Source organism: Mya arenaria, chromosome 11 (genome assembly GCF_026914265.1).
Source record: "Mya arenaria isolate MELC-2E11 chromosome 11, ASM2691426v1".
NCBI lineage: Eukaryota > Metazoa > Mollusca > Bivalvia > Myida > Myidae > Mya > Mya arenaria.
Genome location: NC_069132.1, coordinates 13,687,044 through 13,702,312, shown reverse-complemented (window position 1 = coordinate 13,702,312; position 15,269 = coordinate 13,687,044). Strand labels below are relative to the sequence as shown.

The 15,269-nt window shown below is 37.4% G+C and overlaps 1 protein-coding gene across 3 annotated transcripts in view; it reads left to right on the top strand.

Annotated features, from left to right (window-relative positions):
- The window catches only part of LOC128208965 (thyroid adenoma-associated protein homolog), a 97,061-nt gene extending 83,661 nt beyond the window's left edge, over positions 1 to 13,400 (top strand). For all 3 annotated transcript variants that reach the window (XM_052912731.1, XM_052912732.1, XM_052912733.1), the window contains exons 26-35: positions 1,021 to 1,207; positions 1,398 to 1,592; positions 2,231 to 2,475; positions 2,683 to 2,829; positions 3,435 to 3,540; positions 5,134 to 5,166; positions 5,551 to 5,757; positions 9,084 to 9,213; positions 11,059 to 11,207; positions 13,247 to 13,400. In XM_052912731.1, coding sequence (XP_052768691.1) covers positions 1,021 to 1,207; positions 1,398 to 1,592; positions 2,231 to 2,475; positions 2,683 to 2,829; positions 3,435 to 3,540; positions 5,134 to 5,166; positions 5,551 to 5,757; positions 9,084 to 9,213; positions 11,059 to 11,207; positions 13,247 to 13,303 — 1,456 coding nt within the window. In that variant the 3' untranslated portion in view covers positions 13,304 to 13,400. The remainder of the gene's footprint in view (positions 1 to 1,020; positions 1,208 to 1,397; positions 1,593 to 2,230; positions 2,476 to 2,682; positions 2,830 to 3,434; positions 3,541 to 5,133; positions 5,167 to 5,550; positions 5,758 to 9,083; positions 9,214 to 11,058; positions 11,208 to 13,246) is intronic.
- Positions 13,401 to 15,269: the final 1,869 nt, after the last annotated feature.

Sequence of the window (15,269 nt, the reverse complement as noted above, 5' to 3'; positions counted from 1 at the left end):
TTATTTTAGAAATGAATTAAATGATTGATGTTAGTGGGGTATGAACACAGTTGGTCTGGTTAAAGTGCCCAACATATTCCCATATGATGACATCAGTCACTCAATTCATTACTTATATATATATGTCAATAGTTCATTTTTTCTTTCCAGAATTTTTATAAAAAAATCTAGATTTCATTTCAGAAAACCTTACAGTTATTCTTTCTCTTCCATGGTTTAAACAATTTATTGCTACAGACGAAATAATAGTACCAAAATAAAATAACTTTTTTAACGTACAATTGAAATGCTAATGACAACAAAACACATTACAAATTATGAATTAATATTTAACAACATGTTGATTTAAGTTTTTCATGGCCTGCTGACATGATACAAACAATAACAAAATAACAATTTTCACTGTCACGGTGGCAGGAAACTGAAAGTGCACATGTCGGATTGGATTATATCTGCGTGTTACGTCATTTATTGATGGCTATCTAAATGCTGCAGTTGTTGGTGTGCCATTGCTGAAAACCTTAGCAAACTGAGAGGAATCATTGACTATATGCCGACATTGATATCGATGCTTGATGATTTATAAAATGATGAATTGTATTGTTCAAATGTGATTTCATTTAAAGGTCTAAAAGGGTATCCGGTTTAGCCGAAATGTGTTGGAATTGTTACCACTCGCTAGTTTTTATAACTCTGCATGCGCATTACTGATTGGTATAATCGTGCAGATAACTCTGATATGTAGGTACATGTTATATATTAATATGACTAATGTCGACACCTATTTTTATATTGATGAAAAGAAGTAAGGTGTTAAACAATTTTTTGCGCTTCAGTGTCGGAATCGCCTGAAGTTGCTCTACTTAAAGAAAAAAAGTCAACTTTTTTAGCAACAAGAACAACAAAATAAAAATTGATGAAAGATGATAATACATGTAGGTCTTACAATGGCTAAAGTACCCCAAACAAAAGGTGTTCCCATAATACAAGGATTATATGTACATAGTATCTATGTTGCAGCCCGTCCAGCCTGCGGTCAGTGTGGGGAGTGTTGGTGGACAAAGTGTGGCTGCTGGATGCTAGGACGGGGATACTGTCAGGTCTACATGTGCAGCTACTGACCACTGTCCTGGCGGGCTCACCCAGCCTCGAAGTTCCCAGGACACTCACTGAGGCTGTGATGACCAGGTGCTGCCAGGATAGCCAGGTGAAAAAGCATTGACTGTTGTGTGCTCTGTATCTCAGCTCACATGAGAGAATGTTAAACAATATAACTTGACAAGTTACTAAGAATGATTGTCAGAATAATAAAAAAAAGAACATTCTATTATAACTATGATGTACATTTAATTTAGTTCTGCAAGTTTCCAGTAGATCTTTACAAATTGTTTTTGAAGTTGGTTGGAGGCAGTGTGTTGTGTGATGCTGGTGTGGAGTTTCTGCTGGCCTGTTGTAACCTCAGTGGTCAGAGTATCCAGGCTGTGATTGGTCGACTGCTAGCCAATGGCAGTCCAGAAACCAGGGGAGCATGTCTGGAACATCTCCTTGGCAACCTGATTAACTTGGACTTGGATGAACCTGAGAACCTCATGGTATGCCATTATATCTAAAAGATGGAGCTTTTATTACAACACAATTGATTTTAGATTGTTAAAAATAATATATGATGTATTTGTATTTTACTGTGTAACATGCAAAAAAGAAATTGCATAAAATAATTGTCATATGTTTTTAGCTCGTGTGTTTATTTAAGAAATATTTGAGGTAATTTGTTAGCCGTGGTGTCCTTGTCAGGGTCATAGTCATTGGCATGCATAATCTTTAACCCTTGACCTTAAAACTGTTAAAAATATTCTAATGAAACTTGGTACTCATGATGAACATGTACAGTAAGATGCATAAATCTGGCTACAGTTACTGTTGAGTTATCCCCCTTTTATGCCTCTGTAGGCATATTAAAAATGCACTTTCTGGCTGCCATTGGTTCTTTTTTCTGTGTGTAAGTCCCATATCTCTATCTCATAGATCATGGCTCCATCGAAGTTGAAAGTCCTGCATATATGCTTATATTTCATGTTAGGTTTTCCTGAATGTAGGCACAGTAATTTTATTATCTGTCTGGCACTTGTTTTGTTTAAAAAAAACTAACGAGTATTAGCATTTTTTCTGCAGCCCTCTTGTTTTTGTTCACATATGACAGTTCTAACAGTCTGCTTTTGAATACCTACAGACAGACCTGCTGGCAGTGTTCATATCTGACAGTGACCTCCAGCACCGCTACTCTTCCCTAGAGTTGGTATGTTTCCTGTATGAGCAATACGGACAGATGGACATAGAGGACTGGGCTCAACTACAAGGAGCTCTTGCAGACCTGGACCCTGCAATGTGGAGTGGTCAGGCACGCTCATCTGTGGTGGTTATTGCAAGGGCAGTTTGTCTACACGTACAGGCTACATACATAAAGGATAGCACAAGGTTTTTAATCTGCTTTATTATGTGTTTTATTTTCAGGGGACGTCCCATGTTTCATACTGCATGTTGAAGCATACATTCGTTCATTCTTGCTATTGTTTACGTTAACAGTTGTCCACATTAATGAAGTTTTTGGCGTCTTTCTCTGTAAAGAATTTTCACAGAACAGCCTCTGCAGAATCTTAATTTCTTATTTCTTTGTCACTTCAGAGATCCTGTAGCTGTTGGCATGTTTGTAAAGGAGTTACAGAGGTGTTCCATTGCTACCAATGAGACTGAGCGCATGTCAGGAGTCCGGGCACTAGGGATTGCAGGGCACGGTCTGTTGGAAGACAAGGAGGGAGAACATGTGGTCAGGTTAGTACTGGGTCAGATGGAGCATAGGTCAGGAGTCCGGGCACTAGGGATTGCAGGGCACGGTCTGTTGGAAGACAAGGAGGGAGAACATGTGGTCAAGTTAGTAAGGTGTCAGATGGAGCATAGGTCAGGAGTCCGGGCACTAGGGATTGCAGGACACGGTCTGTTGGAAGACAAGAAGGGTGAACATGTAGTCAGGTTAGTACGGTGTCAGATGGAGCATAGGTCATGAGTCCGGGCACTAGGGGAGCTTCTGGTCAGGTCAATGTAAGGGCAATAAACTTTCAAGTGTTATGTGAGTTTATGGAGGTGTGGCATTGATCTTGTATCAACAACAAGACAGGTCATGTTATAAGTAGGAACTGTCAATCAGTTTAAAATTGTTTGTTATGAAATTGAAGTAAATTGCTAAACAGACGTATTGTATTGTGCATTAACATTCTTAGCTTGTAACTAGGACCAGTTTGCCCAATTTGTAATGCCTGTTAAGTATTGATGTTGTTGTTGATTAAAATGTGAGCTGATTTATATAAATGATAGGAGTTAGGTTTAAACGATTCTATTATTAACGTCATTTTTTCAAACTAAGCCATCTGTTTTTTCAGCCTGTTGGATGTGTGTCTTACCCTGGTTCAAGATGAAGACACAGACATACGGACGGAGGCCTGCAGCTTTGTCAGTCAGGTTCTACATCAGAAGGGATTCACTGAGGTACCCATGAGCTATTTGGCATTGCTACGGTATTTTTACATTCAAAATAGAGATCTTTCATAATGGCAATAACATCCAATATTCAAACTCAGCAGTGTTGGCTCTATGGTAACAGTTTATGATCAGCAATGATAGGTACAAGCCAACATACAGAGATGGCGTGTTTAAGCCATCTCCCTTCAATGTCAGGGTCAATCTCACCTGAAGTTGTTAAAGGTCAAATAACCATTTTTCTGGCTTCTTGGCCGCTGGAATGATTTGATACTTGCTTTGAGCAGTCTTGTTAAGTTTCTTAAATGACACAATGCTCAATAGATAAGCCAATAGTGCTTATTGTGCTTGTATCTGTTTTTTTTTAGTAATTATGTCTCCCCCTTGCTATGCGGAGACAACTGTTATAGCATGTATGACTGTCTATTCGCATATCTGTCAGTCACATTTTGTGTTGCACCGTTTCTCCTAAACCCCTCCAGCACTGGCTCAAGGGAACAGTTCAAATGTTCATGCCATAGAGTTTGTGTCTACTCTGTATTTTCCAAACCCATGGAAGTAATTTCATGAAAATTAAGTCAAATGTTCACCACAATGGGGCGCCATTCAGAACCCACACTCCAGGCAAGCTGGCTGAACATCAATATCAAAGGTGCAAGCCATAGATTTCATGTCCACTTGGAATCTCCTAAACTCATGTAAAGATTTTCATGAAACCCAAAATAGATGTTCACCACATTGAGACAGCGTGCAGAACACAAATTAAAGGCAGTCTGAAGGTCAAAGGCTGAAGCCATACATTTCATGAAACTAGAGTTAAATGTTCATGACATGGAGGCGACTTGCAGAACTAACTTAACTGGCATGCCTGCTCAAAGTCATGGTCACAGTGTCAGGTCAAAGGTTTTAGTCATATATTTCATGTCCACTCCATATCTCCTAAACTCCTTGAAGATTTGTATTAAAATTGGGTTAAATATTAAATATATTTACACAACATGCAGAAATCTAACTATGGGTGCACCAGCATAAGACCAGCTACATTTGACCAGGTCAAGATCACAGTTGAAGGTGAAAGGTTTGAGTCATATATTTCCCATTAGCTCCATATCTCCTTAACCTTTTGCTGGATTTTCATGAAACTTGTTTCTCGTTTGTTAATACATTCCAAGACAGACTTTGCTGACTACTCTGAGAATACGAATACCAAGACTACAGTATTGAAATAACTGAAATTGTCTGTCTGTTACATTGGCATATCCACTTTGTTTCTGTAACAAGTATTCAATGATGTTCATAACACTTGTGTCCAATGTTCACCTCATCGACACAACACACACAATCAGCTCCATTACCCATATCATGAAATGGAACAGAAAAAGACAAGACCTACGTACTCTTCATGCAGTTTCTTTGGAGATACACTATTACCACTCAGTTTCATATATCAACATTCAAAGAAAATGATACCTATATTTAATTACCTATTAATGCTACACGGTTGATAAGTCAGCTTATATATGTTGGTAGAATATCTTTGAAATAGATATGTAACTTGATTTATCCTGTATATTGATTCACATTTCTTTTTTATTTTTGCAGTATCCTAGTCTTCACAGTAATGTATGTTATGAGGTAGGTAATTTTCATTCTATCTAATAAATGTATTAGAAAGTACAAAAATTGGCACTCTTATCAGTTTTCAGTTTCATGAATATGTTTGTTTGAATTATATTTGAGTAGTGGTGGGTAATAAAAATACCTAAATATTACGTCAAGAACATAAACAGCCGATATTGTTTGTAAACGAAGCACCATCATTTGTTTCCATTCATGGATTTTGTATTCCATGTTCCTAGGTTTTGTTTTTGTTGACCGTATCTCTATAAGTATTAGACTGCTACAGTTTCAACCATGTGCTACATCACTCTAAGCTTATCATTCTTCGTCAAAAATGTAATATGATTTAAAATACCTTACAAATCAAGAATATGTTTTAATCCTAAGTCCAAACTTCAGCTTCTACTAGAGTACACATGTGCCCAGTTCTGGTCTTCTGCATCCTGCCTGCAGTTTATGCTGGCCCAGCTCACTGTAGGTCGCAACCTCCAGCAGGTGATCTCTGAGCGCTCCACATCAAGATACAGCCAGCTCTATGACACAGAGGACAACAGCTTCTTTGCAGAGAAAATCTACAACTGTTTTCATTTACATAAACAGCTCACTGTAAGTAGTAAAAACAGAATCAAGCCTTTGACAAATTGAGTGTGGTTGAGCCATTAAGTAGAGAACCATTTTTCTCATAATCTTATTTTCACCTTAATATCCATTACCAAACATTTGAGGCATTCTGTGTGTAAATACTTGATAGTAGTTCTGTAGGTTCATACTTGATAGTGGTTCTGTGGTTTCATTGTTGATAGTGGTTCTGTAGGTCCATACTTGATAGTGGTTCTGTAGGTCCATACTTGATAGTGGTTCTGTAGGTCCATACTTGATAGTGGTTCTGTAGGTCCATACTTGATAGTGGTTCTGTAGGTCCATACTTAATAGTGGTTATGTAGGTTCATACTTGATTGTGGTTCTGTAGGTCCAAACTTGATAGTGGTTCTGTGCGTACATACTTGATAGTGGTACTGTAGGTCCATACTTGATAGTGGTTCTGTAGGTCCATACTTGATAGTTGTTCTGTTGGTACATACTTGATAGTGGTACTGTAGGTTTATATACTTGATAGTGGTTCTGTAGGTCCATACTTGATAGTGGTTCTGTAGGTACATACTTGATAGTAGTTCTGTAGGTACATACTTAACAGTGGTTCTGTAGGTCCATACTTGATAGTGGTTATGTAGGTTTATATACTTGATAGTGGTTCTATGGGTACATATGTGATAGTGGTTATGTAGGTTCATACTTGATAGTGGTTCTGTAGGTCCATACTTGATAGTGGTTATGAAGGTACATACTTGATAGTGGTTCTGTAGGTCCATACTTGATAGTTGTTCTGTTGGTACATACTTGATAGTGGTACTGTAGGTTTATATACTTGATAGTGGTTCTGTAGGTCCATACTTGATAGTGGTTCTGTAGGTACATACTTGATAGTAGTTCTGTAGGTACATACTTAACAGTGGTTCTGTAGGTCCATACTTGATAGTGGTTATGTAGGTCCATACTTGATAGTGGTTCTATGGGTACATACGTGATAGTGGTTATGTAGGTTCATACTTGATAGTGGTTCTGTAGGTCCATACTTGATAGTGGTTATGAAGGTACATACTTGATAGTGTTTTTGTAGGTTCATACTTGATAGTTGTTCTGTAGGTTCATACTTGATAGTGGTTCTGTAGGTTCATACCTGATAGTGGTTCTGTAGGTACATACTTGATAGTTGTTCTGTAGGTCCATATTTGATAGTGGTTCTGTGGGTTCATACTTGATAGTGGTTCTGTAGGTACAGACTTGATAGTGGTTCTGTGGGTTCATACTTGATAGTGGTTCTGTAAGTACAGACCTGATAGTTGTTCTTTAGGTACATACTTGATAGTGGTTCTGTGGGTTCATACTTGATAGTGGTTCTGTAAGTACAGACTTGATAGTGGTTCTGTGGGTTCATACTTGATAGTGGTTCTGTAGATACAGACTTGATAGTGGTTCTGTAGGTCCATACTTGATAGTGGTTCTGTAGGTTCATACCTGATAGTGGTTCTGTAGGTACAGACTTGATAGTGGTTCTGTGGGTCCATACTTGATAGTGGTTCTGTGGGTTCATACTTGATAGTGGTTCTGTAGGTACAGACTTGATAGTGATTCTGTGGGTACATACTTGATAGTGGTTATGAAGGTACATACTTGATAGTGGTTCTGTAGGTTCATACTTGATAGTGATTATGAAGGTACATACTTGATAGTGGTTCTGTAGGTTCATACTTGATAGTGGTTATGTAGGTTCATACTTGATAGTGGTTATGAAGGTACATACTTGATAGTGGTTATGAAGGTACATACTTGATAGTGGTTATGAAGGTACATACTTGATAGTGGTTATGAAGGTACATACTTGATAGTGGTTCTGTGGGTACATACTTGATAGTGGTTCTATAGGTACAGACTTGATAGTGGTTCTGTGGGTACATACTTGATAGTGGTTCTGTAGGTCCATACTTGACAGTGGTTCTGTAGATCCATACTTGATAGTGGTTCTGTGGGTACATACTTGATAGTAGTTCTGTGGGTTCATACTTGATAGTGGTTCTGTAGGTACAGACTTGATAGTGGTTCTGTGGGTACATACTTGATAGTGGTTATGAAGGTACATACTTGATAGTGGTTCTGTAGGTTCATACTTAATAGTGGTTATGTAGGTTCATACTTGATAGTGGTTATGAAGGTACATACTTGATAGTGGTTATGAAGGTACATACTTGATAGTGGTTCTGTAGGTCCATACTTGACAGTGGTTCTGTAGATCCATACTTGATAGTGGTTCTGTAGGTTTATTCTTGATAGTGGTTCTGTAGGTACATACTTGATAGTTGTTCTGTAGGTCCATACTTGATAGTGGTTCTGTGGGTTCATACTTGATAGTGGTTCTGTAGGTTCATACTTGATAGTGGTTCTGTAGGTCCATACTTGATAGTGGTTCTGTAGGTTCATACTTGATAGTGGTTCTGTGGGTACATACTTGATAGTGGTTATGTAGGTTCATACTTGAAAGTGGTTCTGTAGGTTCATACTTGATAGTGGTTATGTAGGTTCATACTTGATAGTGGTTATGAAGGTACATACTTGATAGAGGTTCTGTGGGTACATACTTGATAGTGGTTCTGTAGGTTCATTCCTGATAGTGGTTCTGTAGGTACATAGTTGATAGTGGTTCTGTAGGTCCATACTATGACAGTGGTTCTGTAGATCCATACTTGATAGTGGTTCTGTAGGTTCATACTTAATAGTGGTTCTGTAGGTTCATACCTGATAGTGGTTCTGTAGGTTCATACTTGATAGTGGTTCTGTAGGTTCATACCTGATAGTGGTTCTGTAGGTACATACTTGATAGTGGTTCTGTAGGTTCATACCTGATAGTGGTTTTGTAGGTTCATACCTGATAGTGGTTCTGTAGGTACATACTTGATAGTGGTTCTGTGGGTACATACTTGATAGTGGTTCTGTGGGTTCAGACTTGATAGTGGTTCTGTGGGTACATACTTGATAGTGGTTCTGTAGGTACATACCTGATAGTGGTTCTGTAGGTACATACTTGATAGTGGTTCTGTGGGTACATACTTGATAGTGGTTCTGTACGTACATACTTGATAGTGGTTCTGTACGTACATACTTGATAGTGGTTCTGTGGGTACATACTTGATAGTGGTTCTGTACGTACATACTTGATAGTGGTTCTGTGGGTACATACTTGATAGTGGTTCTGTACGTACAGACTTGATAGTGGTTCTGTGGGTACATACTTGATAGTGGTTTTGTAGGTAAACACTTGGTATTGGCCTTATAATGAAACAGTACTGGTAACCCAAATTATGACACTTTTACTTCAGGTGATGATATCTAAGTGTAAGGAGAAAGGAAAAGTTGAAACTCTGAGGAAACTGTTTACTTCTTCAAACACTCTTATTCTTCAAGAGGACCTGACTCTCCTTAGGCACATTTTGGCTGAAATTCAGCCTGGTGGGTACACTGGTTATCAGAAGTGTGAAAAAGTTAATTTTTATTATAATAAAACAGCAATGTTACAAAACATTAGATTGTATGTACTATGATACCATATATGCACCCTACATTGAAGTATCTGTATTTGTTTTGTAGCATGTGCAGTGTTTTGGCATTATATGAATCATGGTAGTATCTTTCCCCTTTTCGCCAAAACAATGCTCTTTTTTCCCTATCAAAGTGTGCTGCCACCACTCCCTGAAAGGGGAAAAAATACTGCTGTGATTATTTTGTTGTTGTTTATGGGAATAACATTTCTTACTCACAGGATAGTCATTGCCGGTGAGTTTAGCCATGCTGGAAAATCCCATCTGGAAACCCCATTCCAGATGAGTCACCCGCAACAGCGGGCCACTTCTCAATTATTATATTGTATGGTTTATGAAAAGAACATTTATGTCATATCAATGAAGCGCAATTGAATATACAAGTATGAAAGATAATTAATTAAAAATGAAACTAATTAATCATCAAAAACATAATTTGATGTCAATAGTGATCTTAAATTACTATTAAAGGGTCATGATGCGCTGTTACCGGCTTACGCAAGTGCCCTCAGTTCGGATTTTTCCATCCAGACCTGAAACATTTATAATAAATATTATTATGGCTGTGTTATGTCTAACACTCAGGTCTTCCACACGAATGTAAATGTCCTATTTAGGCTTACATAAATAAAAATGGCATATGAACATGTGATAGAAATATGTATAGAGGATTCATATTCAGTCACATTTATGATTTATGTATGACATACCTTAACTTTTGTTACATTCATGTAGGAGGTAATTTTCTGAAAGGATCAGTTTCATTGTTCCGAGTCACAGTTATTTCTGAATGTCAACTGATATACACAGGAGACATGAGATAATTGCTTACATGGTCTCAGGCTTTGTTGAAGCTAATTAGCATCCAGAAACAAATCTAGCACACTAGGAAATTACATTTCCTTTTGTGAAAAATAGATACATTTAATGTTTCGAATTGAATTACAAAGTTGTGCATTTTTTTTTCTGAAATTCATTCAACTTTCTTTTGCATATTAAGTCTTTGCATACAGATTTAACACTGTCTCTTCAGTCATTTAAATACTAATACTACTTTATCATGAACCTTCTGTTTTTGATGCCAACTATCTCTAATAATCAAGAGGATCAGCAGTAGCATCGTAAATACTTTATTAGAATCTAACATTCTCGTCTATAAAATATTCATGGATGAATTAAAATCTGCTGATACTCTTTAATCATTTAATACTGCTATAGTTCTTAGTGGCTCTACCAACATTGCAAACAGTACATTCAGTGTCACTTTGTTATTAAATCTACATGTGTATTGTACATTATCTGCCCTTCTATGTTTTATAAATACAGTCAAATACATTTCTTTTACTTCTCAAATGCTTTACTAGTAGTTGAAGAGGTTCTGTAAAAATAGTTATACTCTTAAGGAGATAATATAGCGAAGGATGAGTGTATCAAACTATTGATGGTCCTCTGTTAAATCCATGAAATCCATGGTGGATCTCTGTGGATGCTTATCACTAGTTATCACTCAGTAAATATGATAAATGGTTCTTCATAACATGTAAAGCTAATTTTTAAAAGGTACATTTGTTATCATTTATGTTACTTTTTTATCTGTGCAATGTCAAATGAAATTTTCTGCAGAGTGATATTATCAAACATCTGTGATGTTTTTGTTACAAATATGTAAAAACACACACACAAAAACGCAGTATATGATTAAAATATCCAGCAGATAATGTACAAACATGTATGAATAGCAACCGTCCTTTTGCAGGTGCCATGATAACCGTGATGACAGACAGCAGTGTTTTGGCGGGAAGTGTGGGACTGGTTCTCACCTGTGATATAATGGCCCGCCTCTCCTCAGACTGCAACCATCAAAACCAGTCTGTCTACCAAAGCACACTGCACACCATACAAGAGGTAGGGAAGGGGTGCACTTGTTTACCAATTTTGTTTGGTATATTTACTTCATTTGAAAATAGAACAGACAAAAGCTCATAATTTCCAGGGAAAATATTGTGGACATGTTTTTCACTTTCACTTTAATAGTCATTTAGTCTTGAAGTATTTTACTTTTCAAAGTGGTACAGGGCCATCCGTTCATTTAATTTCATTACCCTTTTCATTTATTTTGAAAATAGCGTCATTTAATTTGGCAAAGAAAATTGTGTACAAAAAATATCTTGGTTACATAAAAATAAAAACTTTTGATGAAGTAAACAAACTACATGATGGAAGTGAACAAACAACATACTTATTGGGAAGCCTTTTTATCAAAAAGAAAGCTGAGAATATGTGGTGTTTGTTGTACCAGGGCTCCAATTTAACTTTTTTTGATACTTGCAAATATTTGCGAGTGCTTAAATTTTCAAATCCCAAAACCTGAATCTTACTCGCAATTTTTAAGTCAACCCTTTTTGTTTGCCAGGAAAAAAATATATTGTATGGAATACACTGTTTAAGGCATAGTTTTATTGTTTTAATATTAACGAGTACCTGCCTGTGCGCAGAACGTTAATCTTCGTCATAACTTTCTGTGTGTTTATCGGAAACCTAAAGTAGGCATTTCTAAAATAAGTTTTACATCTATTGTGCAGGAATTGATCACTGATAATGTTTATATCACTTTCGAGGATTGCATATTTCCGAAAATTTTGAACTTGCAAATTTTTGCGAGTGTCTTTAAATTCAACTCGCATTTGCAAATTTTGCGAGTGTGTAAGTGCTAAATTCAAGTCCTGTGTACATCCCTCAGTCTGTTTAATTAAAAAGGAACTTTTTTCATAGCATTAAAATTTCAAATCTCCCATACCCTGTCTTTCATGGGAAATCAGACTCTCAGAAAATCGGTTTGCAATGGACAAATGCAACATAATTTATTTAAATTTAGACAAGATTGGACTTGGTGTTTTTATTTCAGCAAAATTGCATGAAATAGAATTTATGTATAATGAGAGAATTTTTTATTGGAAATTTACACAATTTTATATCTGTAATACAGATTGCTTTGTGAAGTTGCAGTTCGAAATGATTAATGTGTCTATTATGAAAATAAATCTTGAACTACTCAGTGTAGGATAAAAAGTAAATAAGATTTACAATGCTCAAAAGTATGAATAGCACCAGCATGTATTTCCCAATAAGATTGTGTTTTAAACCACAACTTTTCCAAGGTCTTCTTAGCAGTTGTTTCCACTCAAACTTTAGACCTCTGCATGAACGTTAAACCTCTGCATGAACATTAGACCTCTTCATGAACGTTAAACCTCTGCATGAACATTAGACCTCTTCATGAATGTTAAACCTCTGCATGAACATTAGACCTCTACATGAACGTTAAACCTCTGCATGAACATTAGACCTCTGCATGAATATTAGACCTCTTCATGAACATTAGACCTCTTCATGAACATTAGACCTCTTCATGAATGTTCAACCTCTCCATGAATATTAGACCTCTACATGAACATTAAACCGCTGCATGCAAAGTGATTCCCTGATGATTCAATTGTGTGTTTTTGAAAAATATAACACATTGGGTTTCAAGACTGTTACAGGGTAAAACTTTCATGGGAATGCAGTTTTCCAAACTAAGGATAATTTCTTTCATGAGGACTGGTAAAATAACAAGTATGACCAGGATTCAGTTTCTTCACCCTTTATGTCAGAAAACTTAATTTTCAAAATTCATCCAATCTTACATGTTCAACTTAAAGAAGCTCGGTTGCTGTTGGGGTCAAACTTACTTTTTCTTCTGTACCTAAAAAATAGTACTTTTCTCAAAAAGAATAGAAAAATGGGATTTGAAGCAGCTGATAGGCTGTATGATAAGTCTTTGCCACAGACTCTGTGGAATTGAGTTATTGTATGTTAAGCTATGGGAACAGTATAATTGATAAGCAGGTGTCCAGTATTTTAACACCTTTTGAAATTTTGAATTACACTGTTATTTGTTTCAGACGAAGCCTTTTCCGCCATCCCTGATGACATCATTGGGAAATGTACTGCCAGTTTGATGTTCGTTTTGCAGCAGACATGTGTTTATGTGTGGATATGATCATAAACAGATACAATTCTTAAAGAAAAGGCATAATAAAAAGTCGTAGAAATGTACTGCATTACGTTTTGTTTTGTAAAACAATGTGATATTAATGTTCCTCACACATGATGTATGTGTAAGTGACGCATCCATGTCTGACCTTTATTGGATTCAACTAAACCTGGCCGAATTGTAGAACCTTTTGGAGGTGCGACCTGTGACAGGCTCAAATATAATCGTCAAACATGGCACCTGGCCTATGACAGACTCAAGTGTTATGGTCAAACATGGCACCTGGCCTATGACAGACTCAAGTGTTATGGTCAAACATGGCACCCGGCATATGACAGACTCAAATATAATGGTCAAACATGGCACCTGGCCTATGACAGACTCAAGTATAAAGGTCAAACAGAGCACCTGGTCTATGACTTGCTCAAGTATAAAGGTCAAACATGGCACCAGGCCTATGACAGGCTCAGATATAATGGTCAAATATGGCACCTGACCTATGACAGACTCAATTATAAAGGTCAAACATGGCACCTGCCCTATAACAGACTCAAGTATAATGGTCGAACATGGCACCTGGCCTATAACAGACTCAAGTATAATGGTCAAACATGGCACCTGGCCTATAACAGACTCAAGTATAATGGTAAAACATGGCACCTGGCCTATAACAGACTCAAGTATAATGGTCAAACATGGCACCTGGCCAATGACAAGCTCAAATATTAAGGTCAAAAATGGCACCTGGCCTATGACAGGCTCAAATATAATGGTCAAACATGGCACCTGGCCTGTTACAGGCTCAAATATTAAGGTCAAACATGGCACCTGGCCTATGACAGGCGAAAATATTAAAGTCAAACATGGCACCTGGCCTATGACAGGCTGATATATTTTAAGGTCAAACATGGCACCTGGCCTTTAACAGATTTAAGTATAACAGTCAAACATACCTCGCCTATGACAGGGTCAAATACAAATGCCAAATGTGGCACATGGCTTATGACAGGCTCAAATATAATGGTCAAACATGAAAGTAATTTCCCTGCTGACTTTTGTCTGTCGTAAGTGGTGATGCACCTATCAATTCTGTCACTGTTGTCTCTGTCTATTGGCAGTGTTGCGCCTATCATTTCTGTCACCATTTTGTCTGTCTGTAGGCAGTGTTGCACCTATCATTTCTGTCACTGTTTTCTCTGTATGTTGGAGGTTTTGTACCTATCATTTCTGTCACTGTTGTCTTTGTATGTTGGAAGTTTTGTACCTATCATTTCTGTCACTGTTTTCTCTCTGTTGGCAGTTTTGCACCTATCATTTCTGTCACTGTTGTCTCTGTATGTTGACAGTTTTGCACCTATCATTTCTGTCACTGTAGTACTTGTCAGGTGGTAGTGTTGCACCTATCATTTCTGTCACTGTTGTCTCTGTCTGTTGGCAGTGTTGCACCTATCATTTCTGTCACTGCTGTCACTGTCTGTTTGCAGTGTTGCACCTATCACTGTTGTCTCTGTCTGTTGGCAGTTTTGCACCTATCATTTCTGTCACTGTTGTACTTGTCAGGTGGTAGTGTTGCACCTATCATTTCTGTCACTGTTGTCTCTGTCTGTTGGCAGTTTTGCACCTATCATTTCTGTCACTGTTGTACTTGTCAGGTGGTAGTGTTGCACCTGTCATATCTGTCACTGTTGTCTCTGTTGGCAGTTTTGCACCTATCATTTATGTCACTGTTGTCTGTGTCTGTTGGCAGTTTTGCACCTATTATTACTGTCACTGTTGTCTCTGTCTTTTGGCAGTGTTGCACCTATCATTTCTGCCACTGTTGTCTTTCTCTGTTGGCAGTGTTGCACCTATCATTTCTGTCACGGTTGTCTCTGTCTGTTGGCAGTGTCACACCTATCATTTTTGTCACTGTTGTGTCTGTCTGTTGGCAA